At 37.7% G+C, this 22,293-nt stretch overlaps 1 protein-coding gene across 1 annotated transcript in view; it reads right to left on the bottom strand.

The window, feature by feature from the left end:
* SLC2A13 (solute carrier family 2 member 13) overlaps window positions 1–22,293 on the bottom strand; it is a 521,409-nt gene that overhangs the window by 99,488 nt on the left and 399,628 nt on the right. Inside the window, exon 7 of the mRNA XM_068972019.1 lies at window positions 9,351–9,476. Within this exon, the coding sequence (XP_068828120.1) occupies window positions 9,351–9,476 (126 nt within the window). The remainder of the gene's footprint in view (window positions 1–9,350; window positions 9,477–22,293) is intronic.

Here is a 22,293-nt window from a genome sequence, read left to right as displayed (position 1 = left end):
CTCACAGACTTAGAGAATGAACTTATAGTTGCTGCGAGAATGATGGAGAGAGAGATAGGGAGTTTGGGATGGACATGTTCACACTATTATATTTAAAATAGATAACCAAAATGACCTACTGTATGGCATATGGAACTCTGCTCAATGTGGCAGAGTTTGATAGGAGAGTTTGGGGGAGAATGGATACATGTACATATATGACTGAGTCCCTTTGCTGTTCGCCTGAACATATCAAATTGTTTGTTAATCAGCTATACTTTGATATAGAATAAAAACTTTAAATAAAAAACAAAGAGATGTGCATATGTAGAAAACAAACTATGGCTACCAAAGGGGAAAGGAGTTGGAGGGATAACTATGGAATCTGCGATTAACAGATACAGACTACTATATGTAAAATGGATAAACAACAAGACCTATTGTACAGCACAGGGAACATATTACATATCTTGCAATAACTTAAAATGGAATAGAATCTGAAAAATAATATATGTGTGTGTGTGTGTGTGTGTGTGTGTATGTATATATATATAATCACTTTGCTCTACACCCCAAAGATCATAAATCAATAAAAAAATTAAAAATGATAAAAACCAAAACTGACTAAAGAAGTCTATATTAGATTCTTTGTTACTTCTCTTGATACAAAATAAATACTAGGAAAGATTAATATTGAACTATATTGTTATTAGTTTAGGAGCACAGCGTGAACATTTTAAATCCCTTTAAATATGAATAACTAATACAAATATCAATCTTGTACATAAGATACTGATATAGCTTGATTCTATCCTTTTTTGAGCCCATCCTTGCAGGAAATATTCCCCTGATATCTCCGATTTTCTTGAAGAGATCTCTAGTCTATTCTATTGTTTTTTCCTATAAAGGACAAAAAGAGTAAGGATCTAACAGAAGCAGAAGAATTAAGAAGTGGCAAGAATATACAGAAGACTATTCAAAAAGATTTTAATGACCCAGATAACCACAACGATGTTGTCCCTTACCTAGACTGGACATTCTGAAGTGTGAAGTCAAGTGGGCCTTGGGAAGCATTGCTGTGAACAAAGGTATTGGAAGCGGTGGCATTCCAGCTGAGCTATTCAAAATCCTAAAATATGTAGCTGTTAAAAGTGCTGCACTCAAAATGCCAGCATATTTGAAAAACTCAGCCATGGCCATAGGATTAGAAAAGTCAGTTTTCACTGCAATCCCCAAAAAAGGCAATGCCAAAAAATGTTGAAACTACCACACAATTGCACTCATTTCAGATGCCAGTTTGGTAAAGCTCAAAATCCTTCAAGCTAGGCTTTAGCAGTATGTGAACCGAGAACTTCCAGATGTATAGTTGAGTTTAGAAAAGACAGAGAGAGAGATCAAATTGCCAACATCTGTTGGATCAGATAGATAAAGGGAATTCCAGGAAAACATCTACTCCTGCTTCATTGACTACACAGAAGTCTTTGACTGTGTGGATCACAACAAATTGTGGAAAACTCTTTAAGAGATGGGAGTACCAGACCACCTTACTTGTTTCCTGAGAAACCTGTATTGGGTCAAGAAGCAACAGTTAGTACTGGACATGGAACTAATGGTTCCAAACAGACTGGTTCCAAATTGGGAAAGGAGTACATCAAAGCTGCATATTGTCACCCTACTTGTTTAACTTCTTTGCAGAGGACATCATGTGAAATGCCAGGTTGGATGAATCACAAGCTGGAATCGAGAAATATTAACAATGTCAGAAATGCAGGTGATATCACTCTAATGGCAGAAAGTGAAGAGGAACTGAAGAGCCTCTTGATGAGGGTAAAAGAGAAGAGTGAAAAGAATGGCTTGAAACTCAACATTAAAAAACTAAGATCAGGGTATCCAGTCCCATCACTTTATGGCAAAAAGAAGGGAAAAAAGCAGAAGCAGTGACAGATTTTCTTTTTTTGGGTTCCAAAAATCACTGCAGACAGTGCCTGCAGCCATAAGATACTTGTTCCTTGGAAGGAAAACTATGATACACCTAGACACCATATTAAAAAGCAGAGATATCACTTTGCTCGCAAAGGTAAGAATAGCCAAAGCTATGATTTTTCTATTAGTCATGTATGATTGTGAGAGCTGGACCATAAAGAAGGCTGAGTGAAAAAGAATTGATGCCTTTGAACTGTGGTGCTGGAGAACTCTTGAGAGTCCCTTGGACAGCAAGGAGATCAAACCAGTCAATACAAAAGAAATCAACCCTGAATATTCAATGGAAGGACTGATGCTGAAGGTGAAGTTCCAAAACTTTGGCCAACTGATGCGAAAAGCCAACTCACTGGAAGAGACCCTGAGACTAGGAAAGACTGGAGGCAAAATGAGAAGGAGGCAGAAGTTGGTCAGATAACATCACTGACTTAATGGACATGAATTTAGGCGAACTCCAGGAGATAGTGGAGGATAGGAGAGCCTGGTGTGTCCATGGGGTCACAAAGAGTTGGACATGACTTAGTGACTAAACAACAACTCATTTTGTTAATGATAAAATAAATTCCTGTTTCTAAAGGCAAAACTGATAAATGTCTTTACAGATTAAAACACAAAAGGTGATAAAGGGGAAACTTCCTTTTGCTATTTGGTCTACTTCCATAGTATTATATACCATCACCATAGAAATATTGCTTCCCTAGTATACCAATGAATGTTTCAGGAAATGTGCTAAATATTTTTTCCAGTAATTATCAAACACATACTTTACCATGTGTAAAGTAGCTTATGGGAAGTTGCTAGATAATGCAGAGAGTTCAGTCTGGTGCTCTGTGATGACTTAGAGAGTGAGTTGTGCAGATGGGAGGAAGGCAGAAGATGGAGGGGATATATGTATGGCTGATTATATACAGCTGATTCGTGCTGCTGCATGGCAGAAACACAACATTGTCAAGCAATTACCCTCCAGTTCAAAAAAAGGTATTTTTTCATGTAGTATGACTACAAGTAATGCATAGTATGCATATCAGGAGTACATGGTTTTTATTTTTCACAATTTTCTGAGTGCTTTCATGAGTACCAGGTAAACATTTAACATTGTTTATTAAAACCATGTCACTCCATTTTTCCTTTAGAGGTTTCCTTTCTTGGAAATAAGTAAGAATGTAGACGATATCACTAAAATAAAATGATGGGAACATTGTATCCTCTCATTTGGAACTTTGGTATTTTCAAACCCTTATATAATTTCTGGTGATGGCAGCCTTTTCCATTTTTTATAAAATAATTATTGACTGAATTGTCTGGTAAGGCACTGAGGGATTTAAAATGGTGCAGGATATGAACACTGGAATTTATAACCTAAGAGAAAAGATACATCCAAACTCAAATCATTATCATATAATACAGTATAATTATCATATGTTAGACAGTTAAGTGCTAGAGGAAAACAGGGGATATAATAAGCATTGTTCTCAGGGGCTAATCAAAGAGACTTCAAGGGAAAAAGGTGATATCTGATCTGGGCAAAAAATAATCCATAGAAGTCAGAGGCAGAGATTCAAAAGAGAGAGGAGGATAAATCCTAGGCAGAACGCACAGAATGAGGAAAGGCAAAGAGATGGGAAATCATAATGGATATTAGGGTGATAGCAGAGGGTTTTGACTGACTAGAATTCTATATGGAAGAGAGGTGGGTGGCGTGAAAAACAGGCTGGGTGTTGCATCAGAGTTCAGCTTTGAGAAAAATATCTGCTGAATGAATACAATAAACCAGGAATCAGCACAAGTTAGAACAATGAACTGCCAAATAAGGATCTATGTAGCTATTTTGATGTATTTAATTACCGAGAGAAAATGTTATATTATAGGAAACAAACACTGAATCAGCACATTAAGAAAGTATCCCTAATTAGCAATACTTTTAAAGAATCAGGATGTTTGAAGTTCCAGAATAGATTATTTATAATTCTGTGTATAGAAAGCCAGGAGAAAAAGAGGTGGATGAATAGACATAGACAAATAAATAGAAAGTACTCTAATGTACTTATCTGTTGGTTGTGGTTTAGGTGGTTTAGTCACTAAGTTGTGTCCGACTCTTGCAATCCCATGGACTGTAGCCTGTCAGGCTCCTCTGTCCATGGGATTCTCCAGGCAAGATTACTGGAGTGGGTTGCCATTTCCTCTCCAATGCATGAAAGTGAAAAGTAAAATTGAAGTCATTCAGTTGTGTCCGACTCTGAGCAACCTCATGGACTGCAGCCTACCAGGCTCCTCCGTCCATGGGATTTTCCAGGCAAGAGTACTGGAGTGGGTTGCCATTCCCTTCTCCTATAGACACATACATACACAAATACATATACAATGTGTAAATTATAAGTGTGCAACTTTCAGTATAATTGAAAGAATTATACTATATCCTTTTTTTTTCTTTTAAACATATTATTTTAAAGTCTCTTAAATTTTTTTTGGTAATGCAAGGTTCTTTTTGTGTTCATTCTTCTGTCTGTCACACGTGGTAGCTTTCTTTCATAAACTGATATAGTTTAAAATTTTTTACTGCTATCTCATATTTGCTTTCGGTGGAAGTCTCATATGTCCTGGGTTCTGATAACTGCATGTTTGCTAAGTTAGCTTTATGGATGTCTCCAATTTGGGATCCACATTTTGATTTTTTACTATTCATGTTTCTCAACTGATGGTTCCACTTCACAAGGGCAGTATGAAATTAGAAGCCACATTTCCCTATAGTAAAGGCTTCTGGTTTGGCTTTCTCATGTGTGACACTGTTTCAACTCAAGGTCCCAAGTGGGTCACAGAGAGTTTTGCCCAGCACAGTCCAACAGATTTTCTTGTCTCTGTTTCAGAGCCTAGGTGGCCCATCATAGTTCTAGAGGCAAGACTTGGAGTTTTGTCTTCTTGGTACCTAAATCACTAGCCTCTCACCTTTTAGACTGCCTTCTGTTCTGATATTCTTGTATGCTGTTGGGTTTCCACATGGGCTTTTGCTGCTCTCACTCTCACTGGTAGCATTTGGGCATTTCTCTCAAGTTCAGCTGTGAGTTAAACCTATATTTGCCTCTGTGTGGGGTGCGTGTGGGAGATGCAGACGATGATGGGCAGGAGGAAAGATTTTCTATTAGTTCAGTGTACTGAATTTTCTAGAAGTATGTTAAATGATTTTAACATGGGTTTTCCTTTTTAAAAATTTTTAATTGTAAAATACACAATATACAAAATTTACTATCTTAATTAACCATTTAAATATTTAATGATTTTAAACTGTATAGTTCAGCAGTAAGTATATTCACCTTATTGTGTAAGCAATCTCCAAAACTCATTCCATTTTCCAAAACTGAAACCCCATAACCATTTAACAACAACTCCCTATTTCCTTCTTCCCTCTGCTTGTGGCAACTACTATTCTTCCTCTATAAAGCTGAGTACTCTAGGTCCGTCATGTTAATGGATTCATTTGGTATTTGCTCATTTCACTCATCATCTTGTATTCAAGGCTCATTCATGTTGTAGTAGCCAGAATTTCTTTTCTTTAAATATGTATAATTGTATGTATGTACAGTTTGCTTATCCATCTGTCTGTCAAGTAGCATTTGAGTCACTTCCAACTTCTGGCTATTGTGAACAATGCTGCTGTGAATACGTTATTCAAATAAAACTTCAAGACCTTATTTTCAATGCTTTTGGATGTATACCCAAAGTGGAATTATTAGATGACATATAATTCTATCTTGAAATTATGTAAAAACTGCCACACTGTTTTCCATAGTGGCTGCACCATTTTATATTCCTATCTACAGTGTATATAGTTTCCAATTTTTCCACATCTTCCACAACAGTTATTGTTTTATTTTCTTTGTTATTTGTTTTTTATCCTAAGGCATCTGAGATAATACTTCATCGTAGTTTTGACTTGCATTTCCCTAATAATTAGTGCTGCTGAACAGTTTTTCATGAGCTTTGTCATTTGTATATCTTTTTTGGAGAACAAGGATAAACAAAATACTTTTTGATTAAAATATAAAAGGCTTTCCCGGTGGCTCAGTGGTAAAGAATCCATCTGCAATGAGGAGATGCAGGAGATGTGGGTTCAATCCCTGAGTTGGGAAGACCCCTAGAGGAGGGCCTGGCAACTCATGCCAGTATTCTTGCTTAGAGAATCTCATGCAAAGAGGAACCTGTCAGGCTACATACAGTTCACAGGGTTGCAAAGACTTGGACAAGACTGAAGCAACTGAGCACATACGTTCACATAGAAAAGCATACTGATTGACAAAGTTTTATTTCAAATTAATTGTAGTTAATTATATGGACAAATGCTTTTCACTATGTTGAGATAAAAATCAGCATACTCTTCATCACAAATGGTATTACCCTTCTATCTGGTGTTTTTCAGGAAATAGTTACAGCTAGAGATTCTTTGCAGCTGAAGATGGAGAAGCTCTATATAGACAGCAAAAACAAGACCTGGAACTGACTGTGGCTCAGATGATCAGCTCCTTATTGCAAAATTCAGGCTTAAACTGAAGAAAGTAGGGAAAACCATTAGGCAATTCAGGTATGACCTAAATCAAATCCCTTATGATTATACAGTGGAGATGATGAATAGATTCCAGGGATTAGATCTGATAGACAGAATGCCTACCAGAAAAACTATGAAAAAAAACAGAAAAACTATGGATGGAGGTTTGTAACATTGTACAGAAGGCAGTGATCAAAACCATCCCCAAGAAAAAAATATGCAAGAAGATTTCTTATGTGAACAATGCAAAGAAATAGAGGAAAACCACAGAATGGGAAAGAAAAGAGATCTCTTCAAGAAAATTGAAGATAACAGGGAATATTTCTTGCAAGTATGGGTACAATAAAGGACAGAAAAGGCAAGGATCTAACAGAAGCAGAAAGGATTAAGAAGAGGTGGCAAGAATACACAAAAGAACTATTCAAAAAAGGTCTTAATGACTGGGATAACCATGATGGTTTGCTTATTCACTTAGCCAGACAACCTGGAGTGTGAAGTCAAGTGGGCCTTATAAGGATTACTATGAACAAAGCTAGTGGAGGTGATGGGATTCCAACTGAGCTATTTCAAATCATAAAAGATGATGCCATTAAAGTGCTGCACTCAGGTTGCCTGCAAATTTGGAAAACTCAGCAGTGGCCATAGGACTGGAAAAGGCCAGTTCTCATTCCATCCTCAAAGAAGGGCAATGCCAAAGAATGTTCAAATTACTGTAAAGTTGTGCTCATTTCACATGCTAGCAAGGTAATGCTCAAAATCCTTCAAGCTAGTCTTGAAGTATGTGAAGTCTTGAAGTACGTGAAGAACTAAGAATTCCAATACTTTGGCCACCTGATGTGAAGAGCCGACTCACTGGAAAACCCCCGATGCTGGGAAAGATTAAAGACAACAGGAGAAGGGGGCAGCAGAGGATGAGATGGTTTGATGGCATCATCGACACAATGGACATGAGTCTGAGCAAACTCTGAAAGATAGTGAAGGACAGGGAAGTCTGGCGTGCTGCAGTCCATGAGGTCGCAAGCATCAGACATGACTTGGCAACTGAACAACAGAGATCTGTGATTATGTCATTGAAGTGCCTCAACACTTGACCCTAAAACATCTATAAATACCATAGCTCAAATAGGAATCCAAGGTAAAGGTAGATTTTCCCCTGAATATCCCATTCTAGGTAATTGCATAAAACCTATCAACAAAATAAACAAAAATATAATGAATGCTATTTTATCTACAATTGGAGGATCTGTTGTAGGAATTTTTCATGGTAAACACATCCTGCATTTTTTGTTTTCTTTGTAGGATAGATTGAGGCAACCCAGTATGGTGACCAAGCTAAGAGGAAGATTGCTGCTCAGCACAGAGAAGAGTGAGAAAATCTGTTTTCTTTCCGAGGTGGCCCGTAATGATTTTTAGATTATTATTCTATTAATAATATTCCACAAGCATAAAAGTTTCTTGTATATATGTTTAGTTCTTTGTATTTTTCCTACTTGGGTATTATCCATTTTCACTTTTCTCTAGTAGTGGGTGTAGTCCAGGAATAATGGTACAAAAATATAAATAAAATCTAAAAGAGGTGTAAATAAAAGAAGTAATACACATTTCTGTTAAAAAGTTGTAAAGTTTGTTAGTTGCAAAAAGAATAAAACTCTTATTTTGAGACCACCGACCTATAAATCTTGTGAAAAAGATAAATATAATTTTAGTGTCTCCATAAGATTTTAAATTAATTCTATGAAGTACAGGAAACTACATACACAGATTTCACATTGTTCATAATTCTTGACTAGAAACTTTCAGGCTTCTTCTATTGAAAAAAATCAAAAGGATTAAAACTGTAAAGTATTACATTCAGAAATAATTAATCAATTAACTTCCTAATAAAGCTTGACTAATGAAAAGCATATACTAGGTGTTTTTAAAATAAGCTCTTTCAAGTTTCTTTTTAATCAGTATATTTAAAATGTGATCTGGATTTTTACTCAATATCATATAATTTACTACTACTACTTTGGAATAATTCCATAATAAAATAACTAATGACAACAGCATAATTATTAATAATGACATATTATATTTTCTAGCTTCTAGGAGATACAAGCACTTTATTACAGATTTCATTGCCTTCCCCAGTATTAGGAGGCAGACAGCATGAGAGCATGGTAATCTTTTTTTGAAAATCTTTTTTTGAGAATTTAAAACACAAAAGCCATGTCAAATAATATTTACATGTTTCTGTATCCATGAATATGAATGTTACCTCATAAATATGGGATATTTGTTCTACACAAATGTTCCATTTATGTGCCTACTTTAAACCAATGGGATCTGTCAAAAAGAGAAAGATTCACAGTTTCTCATACATGCCCATAATTACCAACTTTATTCTTATTTTGTTTAATTTCTCTGACTTCCAGAAACGTACAATATGATAGTAATTCATTGTGACTTCACAATTTTCTGTCTTTCACTTAAGTTTGGGAGTTTGGAAATTATTGGTATAATTAAAAAATACCCAGTGGGAGAAACTCCCGTGGCAATACTTAACAATACTTATCTCAAGGTCCAGACTCCTGTAGCTTATTAGAACAGAGTTGGGTCTGGAATTTGGATCTCCTGAAGTCTAGGCTTGAGTTTATATGCTAAGTTTGTGAAGCACACAGTTGCAATATTTCTACCCACTCTCATCAGAATATATTGCAAAGTACTGTAGTTATAAAGAACAAAGATTCTTTTAAAGAAGACCAATTTAAAAGAAGTAGAGTGTATAAGTGCAGTCATTCTGTAAGTTTAAAAATAAGTCTCAAGCTGAAATTTTATTGTATATTCTTATGGTACGTAATGAGCAACATACCTGCCCCAGGCTGCCTCATTTGTGGATGCTTTATTAACTGGAACACAGGAAGAGTCAATGACGGTTGATTTATTCATCTGATAACAGAAACCGCAGTCTGGATCCAACATACATTCGTTACAGTAACTGTAAAATGAAACGAGTTGTAGTCATGTTAACAGAGACAACTGATGCTCAGCACATACTGTATTCTATGTGCTCTCCTGCATTTTCCACGCTACTCTGCAGTAAGCCTGGGGCCATGTGACTCGGTTTGGCTCTGGCAAATAACTTGTGATTAGGCAGGTGAGAACTGGCTGATTACTTCCATCTCTCCCTATTCTGGATGCAGCAACTTTGGAAACGACTGTGAAATGGAGGTGGACTGGATGTGCAATATTGTATGTAGAAGAACTCCAGTCTGCCAGCAGCAAATATACTTTTGCTTTCCTGAGCCACTGAGATTTGTTACCAGAGCATGGACTGGTCCATTCCAGCTACCTGGTTCCAAACTGTACCAAGGCCTTTACTTCTCTTAAATGTTTCCATCATGTACCATATCTTTTAAAAAATGGAATTTTTTCCTAATATAAACCATGAAATAGAAAATTCAAAGAATGAAAAAAAATTACATCTAGAGCAAAAAGTTAAAAATGCCACCACTGTAAGAATGGTCAGAGTTAACATCCTGGGAGATACTTGTACTTTTAATAAATATATATTGAAAATCAACTATGTTGTATGCTTAATTAAAAGAAGTTGTAACCTTTAAAAACTGCATAAATTTTTCTGAAAAAGAGAAAAGAATAAAGGTTGGTATAGGTGAAAAGGCTAAATTTTCCCATCCACTGTTGGATTACAGAGCCATTACCAACTAATCATTGCTCACCTAACAGCAATAACCTAACTTCAGGAAAATTTTAAAGAGGCAAAATCCTTTAGAGGGCAGGATTTTCCAACATAAGCCAAAAGTGTGCTTGTAGAATGAGTTTCCTCACTATCATACTGTTTGCCAGACAAACCTGGAACACTTTATACACCGTAGGCACATACAAGGTATGGAGACCCTAACATGAATAAATTAAAGTCCCTGCTCTGCTCCTTGGTAGATAAAAGGCAAGGATAAGAAATAGCTATACCTGCTAATAATGATGATATGATAGAAAACAGAAATAAGGGCAGAGACCTAATTATTTGCCTGTAAGAATGGGGGATAATTTCAGAGATGATATTGGAGCTGGATTGTAAGAGAAATTTACCAGGGAAAGAATTAGAGAGAAGAGTATTTCAGGGAACAACTTATTACATAATTAAAGATAAGTCAGTACAGACTTATTAAATGTCTACTTTGTACAAGTAATTACACAGTGGGGTGTGGGAGAGAAACAGGGTAAGAACTAATGCAAGCTATCTGAAAAAGACACGAATCATCAAAATCAAAATACTTCTTTGATGCATTTAGCTAAATGGAAAAGACTGGCATAGTTTAAAATTAGCCACTGTCATTCTGTCTGTAAATCTTTACAAATAGTCTATTTTTAATGAGACTTTCAGCTCAGTTCAGTTCAGTCACACAGTCGTGTTCGACTCTTTGCAAACCCATGCATCACAGCACGCCAGGCCTCCCCATCACCAACTCCCAGAGTTCACTCAAACTCACGTCCATTGAGTCAGTGATGCCATCCAGTCATCTCATCCTCTGTCTCCCCCTTCTCCTCCTGCCCCCAATCTTTCCCAGCATCAGGGTCTTTTCCAATGAGTCAACTCTTAGCATGAGGTGGCCAAAGTATTGGAGTTTCAGCTTCAGCATCAATCGTTCCAATGAATACCCAGGACTGATCTTCTTTAGGATGGACTGGTTGGATCTCCTTGCAGTCCAAGGGACTCTCAAGAGTCTTCTCCAACACCACAGTTCAAAAGCATCAATTCTTTAGCGCTCAGCTTTCTTCACAGTCCAAGTCTCACATCCATACATGACCACTGGAAAAACCATGGCCTTGACTAGACGGACCTTTGTTGGCAAAGTAATATCTCTGGTTTTCAATATGCTCTCTAGGTTGGTCATAACTTTCCTTCCAAGGAGTAAGTGTCTTTTAATTTCATGGCTGCAGTCACCATCTGCAGTGATTTGGAGCCCCCCAAATTAAAGTCTGACACTGTTTCAGCCGTATACTAAAAGCAAAAAAAAAAAAAAAAAAAAGAGGTCTTTCAAAGCCTACTGAAAGCTCAACATACTTTAGAAATGTGATACAGTATTGTGAACCTAAAATTGTCTATACCTATGATAAATAGAATAAAACAGAAATCATGAGAAGTACTCTGAGCTTCTGGCTTTAAGAACTTGACTAGGCTAATTTGGAAGGGAAGATCATTCCTACTAGTGTTTTGTTTGTTTATTCTGCCCATATGAAGTAGAATTAAAATCCCTGATGGTTTCAGTGGCTTTAAATGATAATTATTTGGGAAATGTCAATTCACCCATTTGTAGAAAAATGACTATTTAAATTTTTTGAAAAATACTTATTTCCCATAAAAGGCCCCAAACCAGTTACCTATTGTCTTTAATTTTTGTCAGTTTGATTACTATGTGTCCTTTATCTATATTCTGTTCTGTGGCAGTGATTTCCACCATTCTGACCTCCAGGTCATACTTCTGCTTCAGTTACTCTGCTATTGATTCCATCTCTTGTATTATTAACTTCTCTTTGTTTGTTCTTTAGTTCCTGTAGGTCTTTGGTAAACATTTCTTGCATCTTCTCCATTGTTTCGCAAGATCCCAGATCACCGTCACTATCATTATTCTGAATTCTTTATCTAGAAGGTTGCCTATCTCTATTTCATTTAGCTGTTTTTCTAGGGTTTTATCTTTTCCCTTAATCTGGGACATAACTTTCTGCTTTTTCATCCTGATTTACTTTCTGTAATATCTTTTTTGTTCCAGCTGCTGTGGGACTGTGGTTCTTCTTGCTTCTTCTGTCTATCCTCTGGTGGAGGAGGCTAAGAGGCTTGTGTAAGCTTCCTGATGGGATGGACTGGCAAAGGGAAAAATTAGGTCTTGCTCTAGCAAGCAGGGCATTACTCAGTAAAACTTTAATCCAATAATACATTGATGGCTGGGTTTGCATTCCCTTCTGGTACTTGTTTGGCTTGAGGGGACCCAGTCCCAGGGTCCATGGGCGCTATGGCAGGGTTAACAGCAAACTCCAAGAGGGTTTACACCAAAGGAGACCTTCTTGGCCTGTTGCTGCCAGTGGCCCTGTGCCTGTGGTGAGGCCTTGCCAACCCATACCTCCACAGGAGACCCTCCAACACTTGCAGGCAGTTTTGGTTCAGTCTCCTGTGGGATCACTGCTCCTTTCCTCTGGGTCTTGGCACACACAAGATTTTGTTTGTACCCTCCAAGACAGGAGTCTGTTTCCCCCTCCTGTGGAAGTCCTATAGTCAAATCCCACTGGTCTTCAAGGTCAGATTTGCTGGGGACTCCCAGTCCCATTGTTGGATCCCCAGGCTGGGAACCCTGATGTGGGGTGAAGAACCTTCCTAAGAGTGGGAGCACTTCTTTGGTATTATTATTCTCCAGTTTGTGGGTTACCCACACTGCAGATATGAGATTTGATTTTATCATGATTGTGCCCCTCCTACCATCTTCTTGTGGCTTCTTTGTCTTTGGATATGAGGTATCTTTTTTTGGTGGGTTCCAGAGTCCTCCTGTCAATGGATATTCAACAGCTAGTTGTGATTTTGGTACTTTTGCAGGAGGAGATAAATGTACATCTTTCTATTCCACCATCTTGAACTGGAAGCAAGCTTCTTTTTTCTTTAGTTCTGTCCTTAACTAGCTTATTGCCCATGACTCATCATTTCAATATCCTAAATTTCCCTGCCTATTTATCTTCTTATCTCACCCATTTAGCTATTATATGAATGTCAACACTTGCCTTTTCTGTGCCTTTACCCGCATACCCAATGCAACTGAAGGAATTACACAGCAGGGAAGATCAGTAGTTCCTCTATAACATACTACTACCAGCCTCAAAAGGATCCTCAACAGCCTAAAATTCTTAATAGTTTTCCCTAGTCAACTCCATCGGAGGACTATTTCAACCATTCAGCACAAAAACTATTCCTCAGATCTCCAATGCTTCATTTCTCTTTACTCTCTGCAAAGGAACTCAAGTTTTACAGAGAAAACAGATGAAAGTGGTTAAAAATGGGAAATTTATAATCTTATAGCAAACATAGAAACCATTCTATTAATACTTTCCTATTTGTAAAGAATTTGTCTACCAATGCAGGAGAAGCAAGAGACTCAGGTTTGATTGCTGGGTCAGAAGATGCCCTGGAGGAAAGCATGGCAACCCACTCCAGTATTCCTGTCTGGAGAATCTCTTGGACAGAGGAGCCTGATGGTTTGTAGTCCGTAGGTTTGTCTGTCCAAACAGTCAGACACAACTGAAGTGACTTAGAAGGCATGACACACTCCAGTTAAAAAGAGAAGCTGTTCTTCTCAGCTAAGGTTAACGTCTCTTATCTGGGCTTTCATCCCATTCTATCTCCTCAGGGCATCTCAGACCTGATTATTGTCCCTTCTTTCTCTTAAGATAGAGCATTAGATTTTTGATTTTGATATCTTTCTCCTTTCAAATGTAGGCATTTATAGCTATAAATTTCTCCCTAAGCACTGCTTTAGCTGCATCCCATATTTGGTGGGGTATGTCTTCATTTTCACCCATCTCAAATTATTTAGTAATTTTCCTTGTAATTTCTTCTTTGATCCACTAGCAATTGAGGAGTGTGTTATTTAATTTTCACATGCTTGTGAATTTCCTAGATTTGTTAGTTATCTGTGATTTCTAATTTCACCCAATTGTGATCAGAGAACATATTCTGTATGATTTTAATCCTTTAAAAATTTACCTAGGCTCATTTTGCAGCCTAGCATATGACCTAGCTTGGACAATTATGAAGAATGTGTTACACTTATGAAGAATGTGTTATTCTGTTCTTGGGTGAAGTGTTCGCTCAGTGTCTGTTAGTTTTAGATGGTTTATAACCAATATACTAGTCTTATAACATCGTAACCCATTGGTTTCTAACCACTTAACTTCGCCCACATCCTGGAAATGGTCATTATCTAGAACAGGAGTCAGCAAACTATGGCCTTTGAGACAAATATAAATCAGCCCATTTTTAAAATAAAGTTTTATTGAAACATAGCAATGCCCATTTGTTTACTTATCTATGAATGCCTACAACTTAAAGGGCAGAGCTGAGAAGTATAACAGAATCTATATGGCCTGCAAAGCCACAGATATTTGCTATCTTACTCTTTACAAGAAGTTCGCTGATCCCTGATTTAAACCATACATATAGATTTTTTATTCCTTTCCTTCAAGATTCCTTTCTTATTCCTAGAATAACTGTTCTTTGTCCCAGAGATTTCCCACACTCCTTTCTTCCTGACGCTTCAATGACTTCACAACTTTGAGTCCTTCTCTGTCAGACTTTCACGTTAAATCACGTTAACCACCAGACCCTGAAGGTTTTTGAATTTAGGTTCTCTTGCCTATAAACTTTTATGTCTGGTTCTTTCTAACCATCTTTGTTCTTACTTTCTGTATCTAAATTGCTCTGCACTGGTGGAGAATTAACATAACCAGGAATACTAGTAACGCTATACATGTACAGTATTCAGCTGAAGCTCGATCTTCACTGCTGATGGAAATGACTACCTGCTCTCAGTCCCATAACTGATATCCCAAATGCCAACAACTTCCTTCCAATCCTAATCCTTTTACAAATCTTTTAGATTTATGTCTTTCTTGCTTCCCAGTAAAAACTGAAGGGATTAGGAATGAACTTTTAAACTTTAAATTCAGACTGAAAAAGATATCTATAGCCACAGCTATCCTCACTTCTTTTCCTCCAGGCTCTGAAAAAGAATTGTTTGAAGGTCAGAATTCTACTAAAACTTTAAATCTTAGTCCCCTTGGCCTTTACTGGGACCAATGCTTTATCCCATTGGTTATTTTCTTCTCTTTATGCATTCAGTCCTCTCCTAGAACTTACCCCATAGTTTATATGAGGCTTTCCTATATTAAAAAAGCATGAAAACTATCTTTCTGTACTGCTTCACATCAGTTCATAGAGGTCAATCAATTTCATCAATCAGTGTTCAATTTCATCACCATCTCAGGGAGTGGGCCATTGTTTGGGAACTGATCTGGACTGTAGAGTCTCTCAGACTCCTGGAGAGAGAGTATGATTTCCTATCATTCCCTTATCCTTGACCTGGAATATATATTTTTTATCATATGGACTATCTTATGGCAAAATTCTCCCAAATGTAACATTTCTAAGTTGGACTTGACATTTGGAAGATAACACAAGACTTTAAATATCGTGGGGAATCTGCTAATTGACCTTTTACAGAAAGCATATATCATAACTGTGAGCTTAACAAATAGGATTGAAAAAAAGGGACAATTTCTAGAAGTGGCTATTTTTTTTCATGATTGGCTCTTTAATGCTTTCTTGAATATGACCACATAAATTTACATGAAATTTCCTAAATATAAAAGCTTAGAATTTAAATATATTGTTATAAAATCAGTGCTCATAAAAATATTCCAAGCATAGATTAAATATATATATATATATATATTTTTTTTTTCTAAAAAACAGACTTATATCTTAGGCCCTATTTGTCCCCTTTCACAGTATGACCTGGAGTGAGTCCTAAATTCTGGACTTCAAGTTTTCCATCCCAAGAGCACATGATCTCTAAGAACCCACCTGGTTGCAAGACTCTACATGAAAGGAAAATACAGAAATGTATATACTCTCATTCTAAATTCACACAAACTTTAACAGTGTAAAACATATTAGGGTGCTATAACATCTCACAAATATTTACTCTTACATATTTTTTTCAAGGGCAAAGATTGTAAGTGTGCCCTACTTTAAGAAACTGTTTTTTAAAAGGAATTGCTAAATTACATAAAATGGAGATTCCTCTCTTTTAAATCTCCTCCAAGTCAATATGTAGTACAGATGATGGTGATGACCTTCATTTTTCCTCTGTGCACACCTCTACTATAGAACGCACAATGTTCTTTATTGACTGGTTTGCAAGGATCCAAGGGAAAAAGCCATGCTTACCAACTCTGCAACTGCACAATCTCATTGTAGCCTAGATACCCAATGCATGTTTATAGAAAGAATCAAATGATGATAGCTCTCTAAAACAAGGCACAGTGTAGGTTCATTAATCTCTTTCTTCTCCTTAATGAAAAATTTTTGGGGTGGGTAATTAGGAGTGAATATCTGAGATATTTTGGTAAAGAAATTAAAAGAAAGTAAAACCAATTGTCAAATGGTATTTCAAGCTAAGCCCTGCTTTTAAATTGCCTGAGGCTAAAGCTGCCATTTGCAAACATTTAATCCACAACCCAAATGGAACTGGTTAGCAATTCTGATAACTCACTTGCAGAAATAGAAGCTGCAAGGGCCAATTGCCTTGAAGCCCCAAGAAGAGAGCCATACAAAAAGAGAGCTCTCTTTTACATAATAGCCTGCAAAATTTCATAGTAAAAGGATGTCGTAAATGATATTTAAAGAGAAATAGTAGTAGATAATTGTGTTAAGAATGCATGCTATTGTTTTTGACTGTGGACACTTTCAGTTGGGGATATTATACAATAGACAGTGTTATACTACAGGATGAAACTGCTGGGGAAACTAGCACAGTGTACTAGAAACTCTACTAGGAGATTGGAAAATATATAATCCAGACAATAACTACAATTAGAACCAAAAAGTTCTTTTCTTGTCAGTTTCAAGGAAGGGTTTAACTTGTTAATCTGACCTTTTTTTTTTTTTTTTTGAAGGGAGAAAAATAAGTATGCACTTATTTAGGAAAAAAACTGGTTCTAAAAATTTTGAATACTTCCAATTAAAGTAAAAAAAAAAAGGCAGAATAAAAGGCAGCTTAGTGTCTAAGCAAGAGAAATGATGTCCTATTTTCATTTAACCAGTCGTTTATATATTTCACGTGGCACTCAGGCTCTTAACCAAATGTACCTTCTTCTCTCACCTGAGACAATCTTTTAATGATTGATTCAGGTTAATTTAGAACATTTTAAGTTTCTACTCTGTGAAGTCAAGTATGAACTTGGCTCTAGAGAAAACAGTTCATTTGTTTTTAAGACTACGAGTTGACTGTGATTCAGATCATGAACTCCTTATTGCCAAATTCAGACTTAAATTGAAGAAAGTGGGGAAAACCACTAGACCATTCAGGTATGACCTAAATTAAACCCCTTATGATTATATAGTGGAAGTGAGAAATAGATTTAAGGGACTATATCTGATAGACAGAGTGCCTGATGAACTATGGACAGAGGTTTGTGACATTGTACAGGAGACAGGGAGCTGTCGGGGGCCAGCATGAGGAACTCTGCCCATGGCAAAGGTCATGAGGAAGGAGGCTTGGCATACACAAAGGCGTGATCAAGCCTCAGGAAACCCCCTGTTCCCGAGCATCTACCCCAAAACCAGAGTCTGTTTTATGCTCTCACCTACACCTCTGACTTTACGGGGGGCTCTCCCCCATAACCGTTTCTCTCGGAGAAGGAGTAAACGTGCAGCTCCAAGGCAATAGAAATTCCTGGGCGTGACAAGAGTGTTTCAGCTACAGACTCCTCTGAAGGTTATCTAGCCCGCCTGTATAGGTTCGTCCGGCAACATGTGATTGTTTACAGCCTCCCAATCTGAGAGGCACGAGATGTCTTAGACTTACTAAAGGCAAATTCTTTTGGGGAGTTGGAAATTATTAGTATAGTGGGTTGGTTAGGAATTATATTGGTGAAGGGTTTTTCATTTGTTGTGTCAATAATTGCTGCTAATTCCCTGCCCTGGGTGGGACAAGGGTGTCTTAGGTCAAACCTCTCTGCTGACAGACTAGCTTGTGTGACAGGATTATCCATACTGCTGCCACTAGGCACATGATTGTTTACTACCTCTCAACCATAAACAGCACAGAGAGTTTTGGAGTATTTTGAGAGTCTTAATTAGCATAGGGCTTTTCTCATTGTTGAGTCAATGATTGCTGCCAGGCCTCCATATCCTTAGACACCTGGGAATATATTAATCAATGTATTTGGAATATAGAAAAGGAAATATAGTAGTTTTTAAGGTTAGCAATACTAGACTTTTTGAGTTAATGAATTTTCTCTTTTGTAATAGATCACTGTACTTTGTTATAAATCACTGTGTCCTTGCTATGTAAAAATGTAACTTTATCACTATCTTAAGACTAAATAGATCTTAAGGGGAGCATTGGTGAAAGGATTTTCATTTGTTGGGCTGATGTTTGCTGCTAAATCTCCATGTTCCCTGCCCTTATAATGAATATAACTAACATATAGGAGAAATAAGTATTAACCTTTAAGCATATGGGAGAAATAAGTATTAACCTTTAAGATTAATCATGTTAACTTTGGGTTAAATAAATTCCTTTCTTGATTGTAACTCACTACACCCTCACCCTATAGGAATGTAACTTTATTTGGAGGGTGGTGCCTGGTTTAAGAAAAAATACCCTTGGAAGAAATAAGTTTTTTGGTTATCAGAAAGAAAGGATCATAAAATGTCAGCAGGTCTCACTCATGGCCAGAAGATGATGTAAAATCCCTAAGACCTTTTTATGTGAAGCACCTGATTTTGATAAAGTTCAGGACTGCTGACCCCTGCGTGACTCTGTATTCATCCCTATGTGTAACAAAAGGTATATAAGCAAACCCCAAAATAAAGAAATTGGATCAGTTTCCAGAAAGACTGATACCCCCATGTCGTTCTTTCTTGCTCCTTGTTTTTCTGGCTGAATTCCCATCTGGAGCATGGATGCTATTCCATGTAATCCAAGTTATTCGGCCTCTTATTCTCCACTAATTTTCCTACTACACTATCTGTTTCTAATCTCTCTATATATCTGTAATTAAATATGTATTTTTCCAAGGACGCCGACGCCGTCCCCACCTTCGAATTCCCTGGATCCACCGGGGCTGGACCCCGGCAGGGAGCAAGACATCCCCAAGAAAAATAAATGCAAAAAAAGCAAAATGGCTGTCTGAGGAGGCCTTACAAATAGCTGTGAAAACAGGAGAAGTGAAAAGCAAAGGAGAAAAGGAAAGATATATCCATTTGAAAGCAGAGTTCCAAAGAATAGCAAGGAGAGACAAGAAAGCCTTCCTTAGTGATCAGTGCAAAGAAATAGAGGAAAATAATAGAATGGGAAAGACTAGAGATCTCTTTAAGAAAATTAGACATACCAGGGAAGATTTCATGCAAAGATGGGCTCAATAAAGGACAGATGGTCTGGACCTAACAGATGCAGAAGATATTAAGAAGAGGTGGCAAGAATATACAAAAGAACTGGACAAAAAGATATTCATGACTGAGATAATCATGATGGTGTGATCACTCACCTAGAGTCAGACATCCTGGAATGTGAAGTCAAGTGGGCCTTAGGAAGCATCACTACGAACAAACCTAGTGGAGGTGATGGAATCCCAGGTGAGCTACTTCAAATCCTGAAAGATGATGCTGTGAAAGTGCTGCACTCAATATGCCAGCAAATTTGGAAAACTCAGCAGTGGCCACAGGACTGGAAAAGGTCAGTTTTCATTCCAATCCCAAAGAAAGGCAATGGCAAAGAATGCTCAAACTACCACACAGTTGCCCTCATCTCACATGCTAGCAAAGTAATGCTCAAAATTCTCCAAGCCAGGCTTTAGCAATTCATGAACCATTAACTTCCAGATGTTCAAGCTGGTTTTAGAAAAGGCAGAGGAACCAGGGATCCAATTGCCAACATCTGCTGGATCATCAAAAAAGCAAGAGAGTTCCAGAAAAACATCAATTTCTGCTTTATTGACTATGCCTAAGCCTTTGACTGTGTGGATCACAAAACTGTGGAAAATTCTGAAAGAGATGGGAATCCCAGAACACTTGACCTCTTGAAAAATCTGTATGCAGGTCAGGAAGCAACAGTTAAAACAGACTGGTTCCAAATAGGAAAAGGAGTATGTTAAGGCTGTATATAGTCACCCTGCTTATTTAACTTATATGCACAGTACATCATGAGAAACACTGGGCTGGATGAAGCACAAGTTGGAATCAAGATTGCTGGGAGAAATATCAATAACCTCAGATATGCAGATGACACCACCCTTATGGCAGAAAGTGAAGAAGAACTAAAGAGCCTCTTGATGAATTTGAAAAAGGAGAGTAAAAAGGTTGGCTTAAAGCTCAACATTCAGAAAACGAAGATCATGGCATCTGGTCCCATCACTTCATGGGAAATAGATGGGGAAACAGTGGAAACAGTGGCTGACTTTATTTTAGGGGGCTCAAAACTCACTGCAGATGGTGACTGCAGCCATGAAATTAAAAGACACTTACACTTTGGAAGGAAAGTTATAACCAATCTATATAGCATATTAAAAAGTAGAGACATCTTTGTCAACAAAGGTCCGTCTAGTCAAGGCTATGTATTTCCAGTAGTCATGTATGGATGTGATAGTTGGACTGTAAAGAAAGCTGAGCACTGAAGAATTGATGCTTTTGAACTGTGGTGTTAGAGAAGACGCCTTAGAGTCTCTTGGACTGTTAGGAGATCCAACCAGTCCATCCTAAAGGAGAACAGTCCTGGATGTTCATTGGAATGACTGATGTTGAAGCTGAAACTCCAATACTTTGGCCACTTGATATGAAGACCTGACTCATTTGAAAAGACCCTGATGCTGGGAAAGATTGAGTGCAGGAGGAGAAGGGGATGACAGAGGATGAGATGACTGGATGGCATCAGTGACTCAATGGACATGAGTTTGGGTAAACTCCAAGAGTTGGTGATGGACAGGGAGGCCTGGCATGCTACAGTCCATCGGGTCACAAAGAGTCAGACACGACTGAGCTACTGATTTGAATATCTCATTAAATCCAATGAAATAGAACATTTAGAATAGTGGTCTTAAAATGCCTGTTTTGGCATGGCTTACATTAAAAAAAAACAATCAGTTGTGGTAAATGCAAATGCTAGGATAATTTGTTGCCACAGGTCAACTTTCATTCTCTGTGGGTAACTGCTTACTCATTCACTCCTCATGCATGAATTTAATACTTCATTTTGTGTAATTATATCACTCTTTCCCAAACAGCTCTTCTAAACTTTCTCTACTCTTTACTATGCCTTCCTCATTCTTAACTGGCCCACTGCCTGCAGGTAGGCAACTTGGAACCCAACAGCTTGCCTTGTCTGTAGCCCTCTGCAGGACCAGATTTCTACATGAGTATTGTGAAGCGAACTCCAGGACATCTGCCTTCTTCCTTAGCCTAAATGTGGATGTCAGGGAACTCCTTCTCTCAATTTTGACTGTGAAAGTAGGGAACTTGTGATAATTTTTTTTTTTTAAATAAGAAATTCCGGGGGACTTTAAATGGTTGGAAATTTATTTAAAAGGATAGGGACTACTGGTGCTTATTTTATAGAGCAAGTCATTCCTCAGTTCTGTTCAGTTCAGTTCAGTTCAGTCGCTCAGTCATGTCCGACTCTTTGATCCCCATGAACTGCAGCACACCAGGCCTCCCTGTCCATCACCAACTCCCAGATTTCACTCAGACTCACATCCATCGAGTCTGTGATGCCATCCAGCCATCTCAACCTCTGTCATTCCCTTCTCCTCCTGACCCCAATCCCTCCTAGCATCAGAGTCCTTTCCAATGAGTTAACTCTTTGCATGAGGTGGCCAAATTACTGGAGTTTCAGTTTTAGCATCATTCCTTCCAAAGAACACCCAGGACTGATCTCCTTTAGAATGTACTGGTTGGATCTCCTTGCAGTCCAGGGGACTCTCAAGAGTCTTCTCCAACACCACAGTTCAAAAGCATCAATTCTCCAGCACTC

The sequence above is a fragment of the Capricornis sumatraensis genome, chromosome 4, assembly GCF_032405125.1.
Source record: "Capricornis sumatraensis isolate serow.1 chromosome 4, serow.2, whole genome shotgun sequence".
Classification (NCBI taxonomy): domain Eukaryota; kingdom Metazoa; phylum Chordata; class Mammalia; order Artiodactyla; family Bovidae; genus Capricornis; species Capricornis sumatraensis.
The sequence above is the reverse complement of the archived record's forward strand: the minus strand, read 5'-3'. Positions and strand labels throughout refer to the sequence as shown.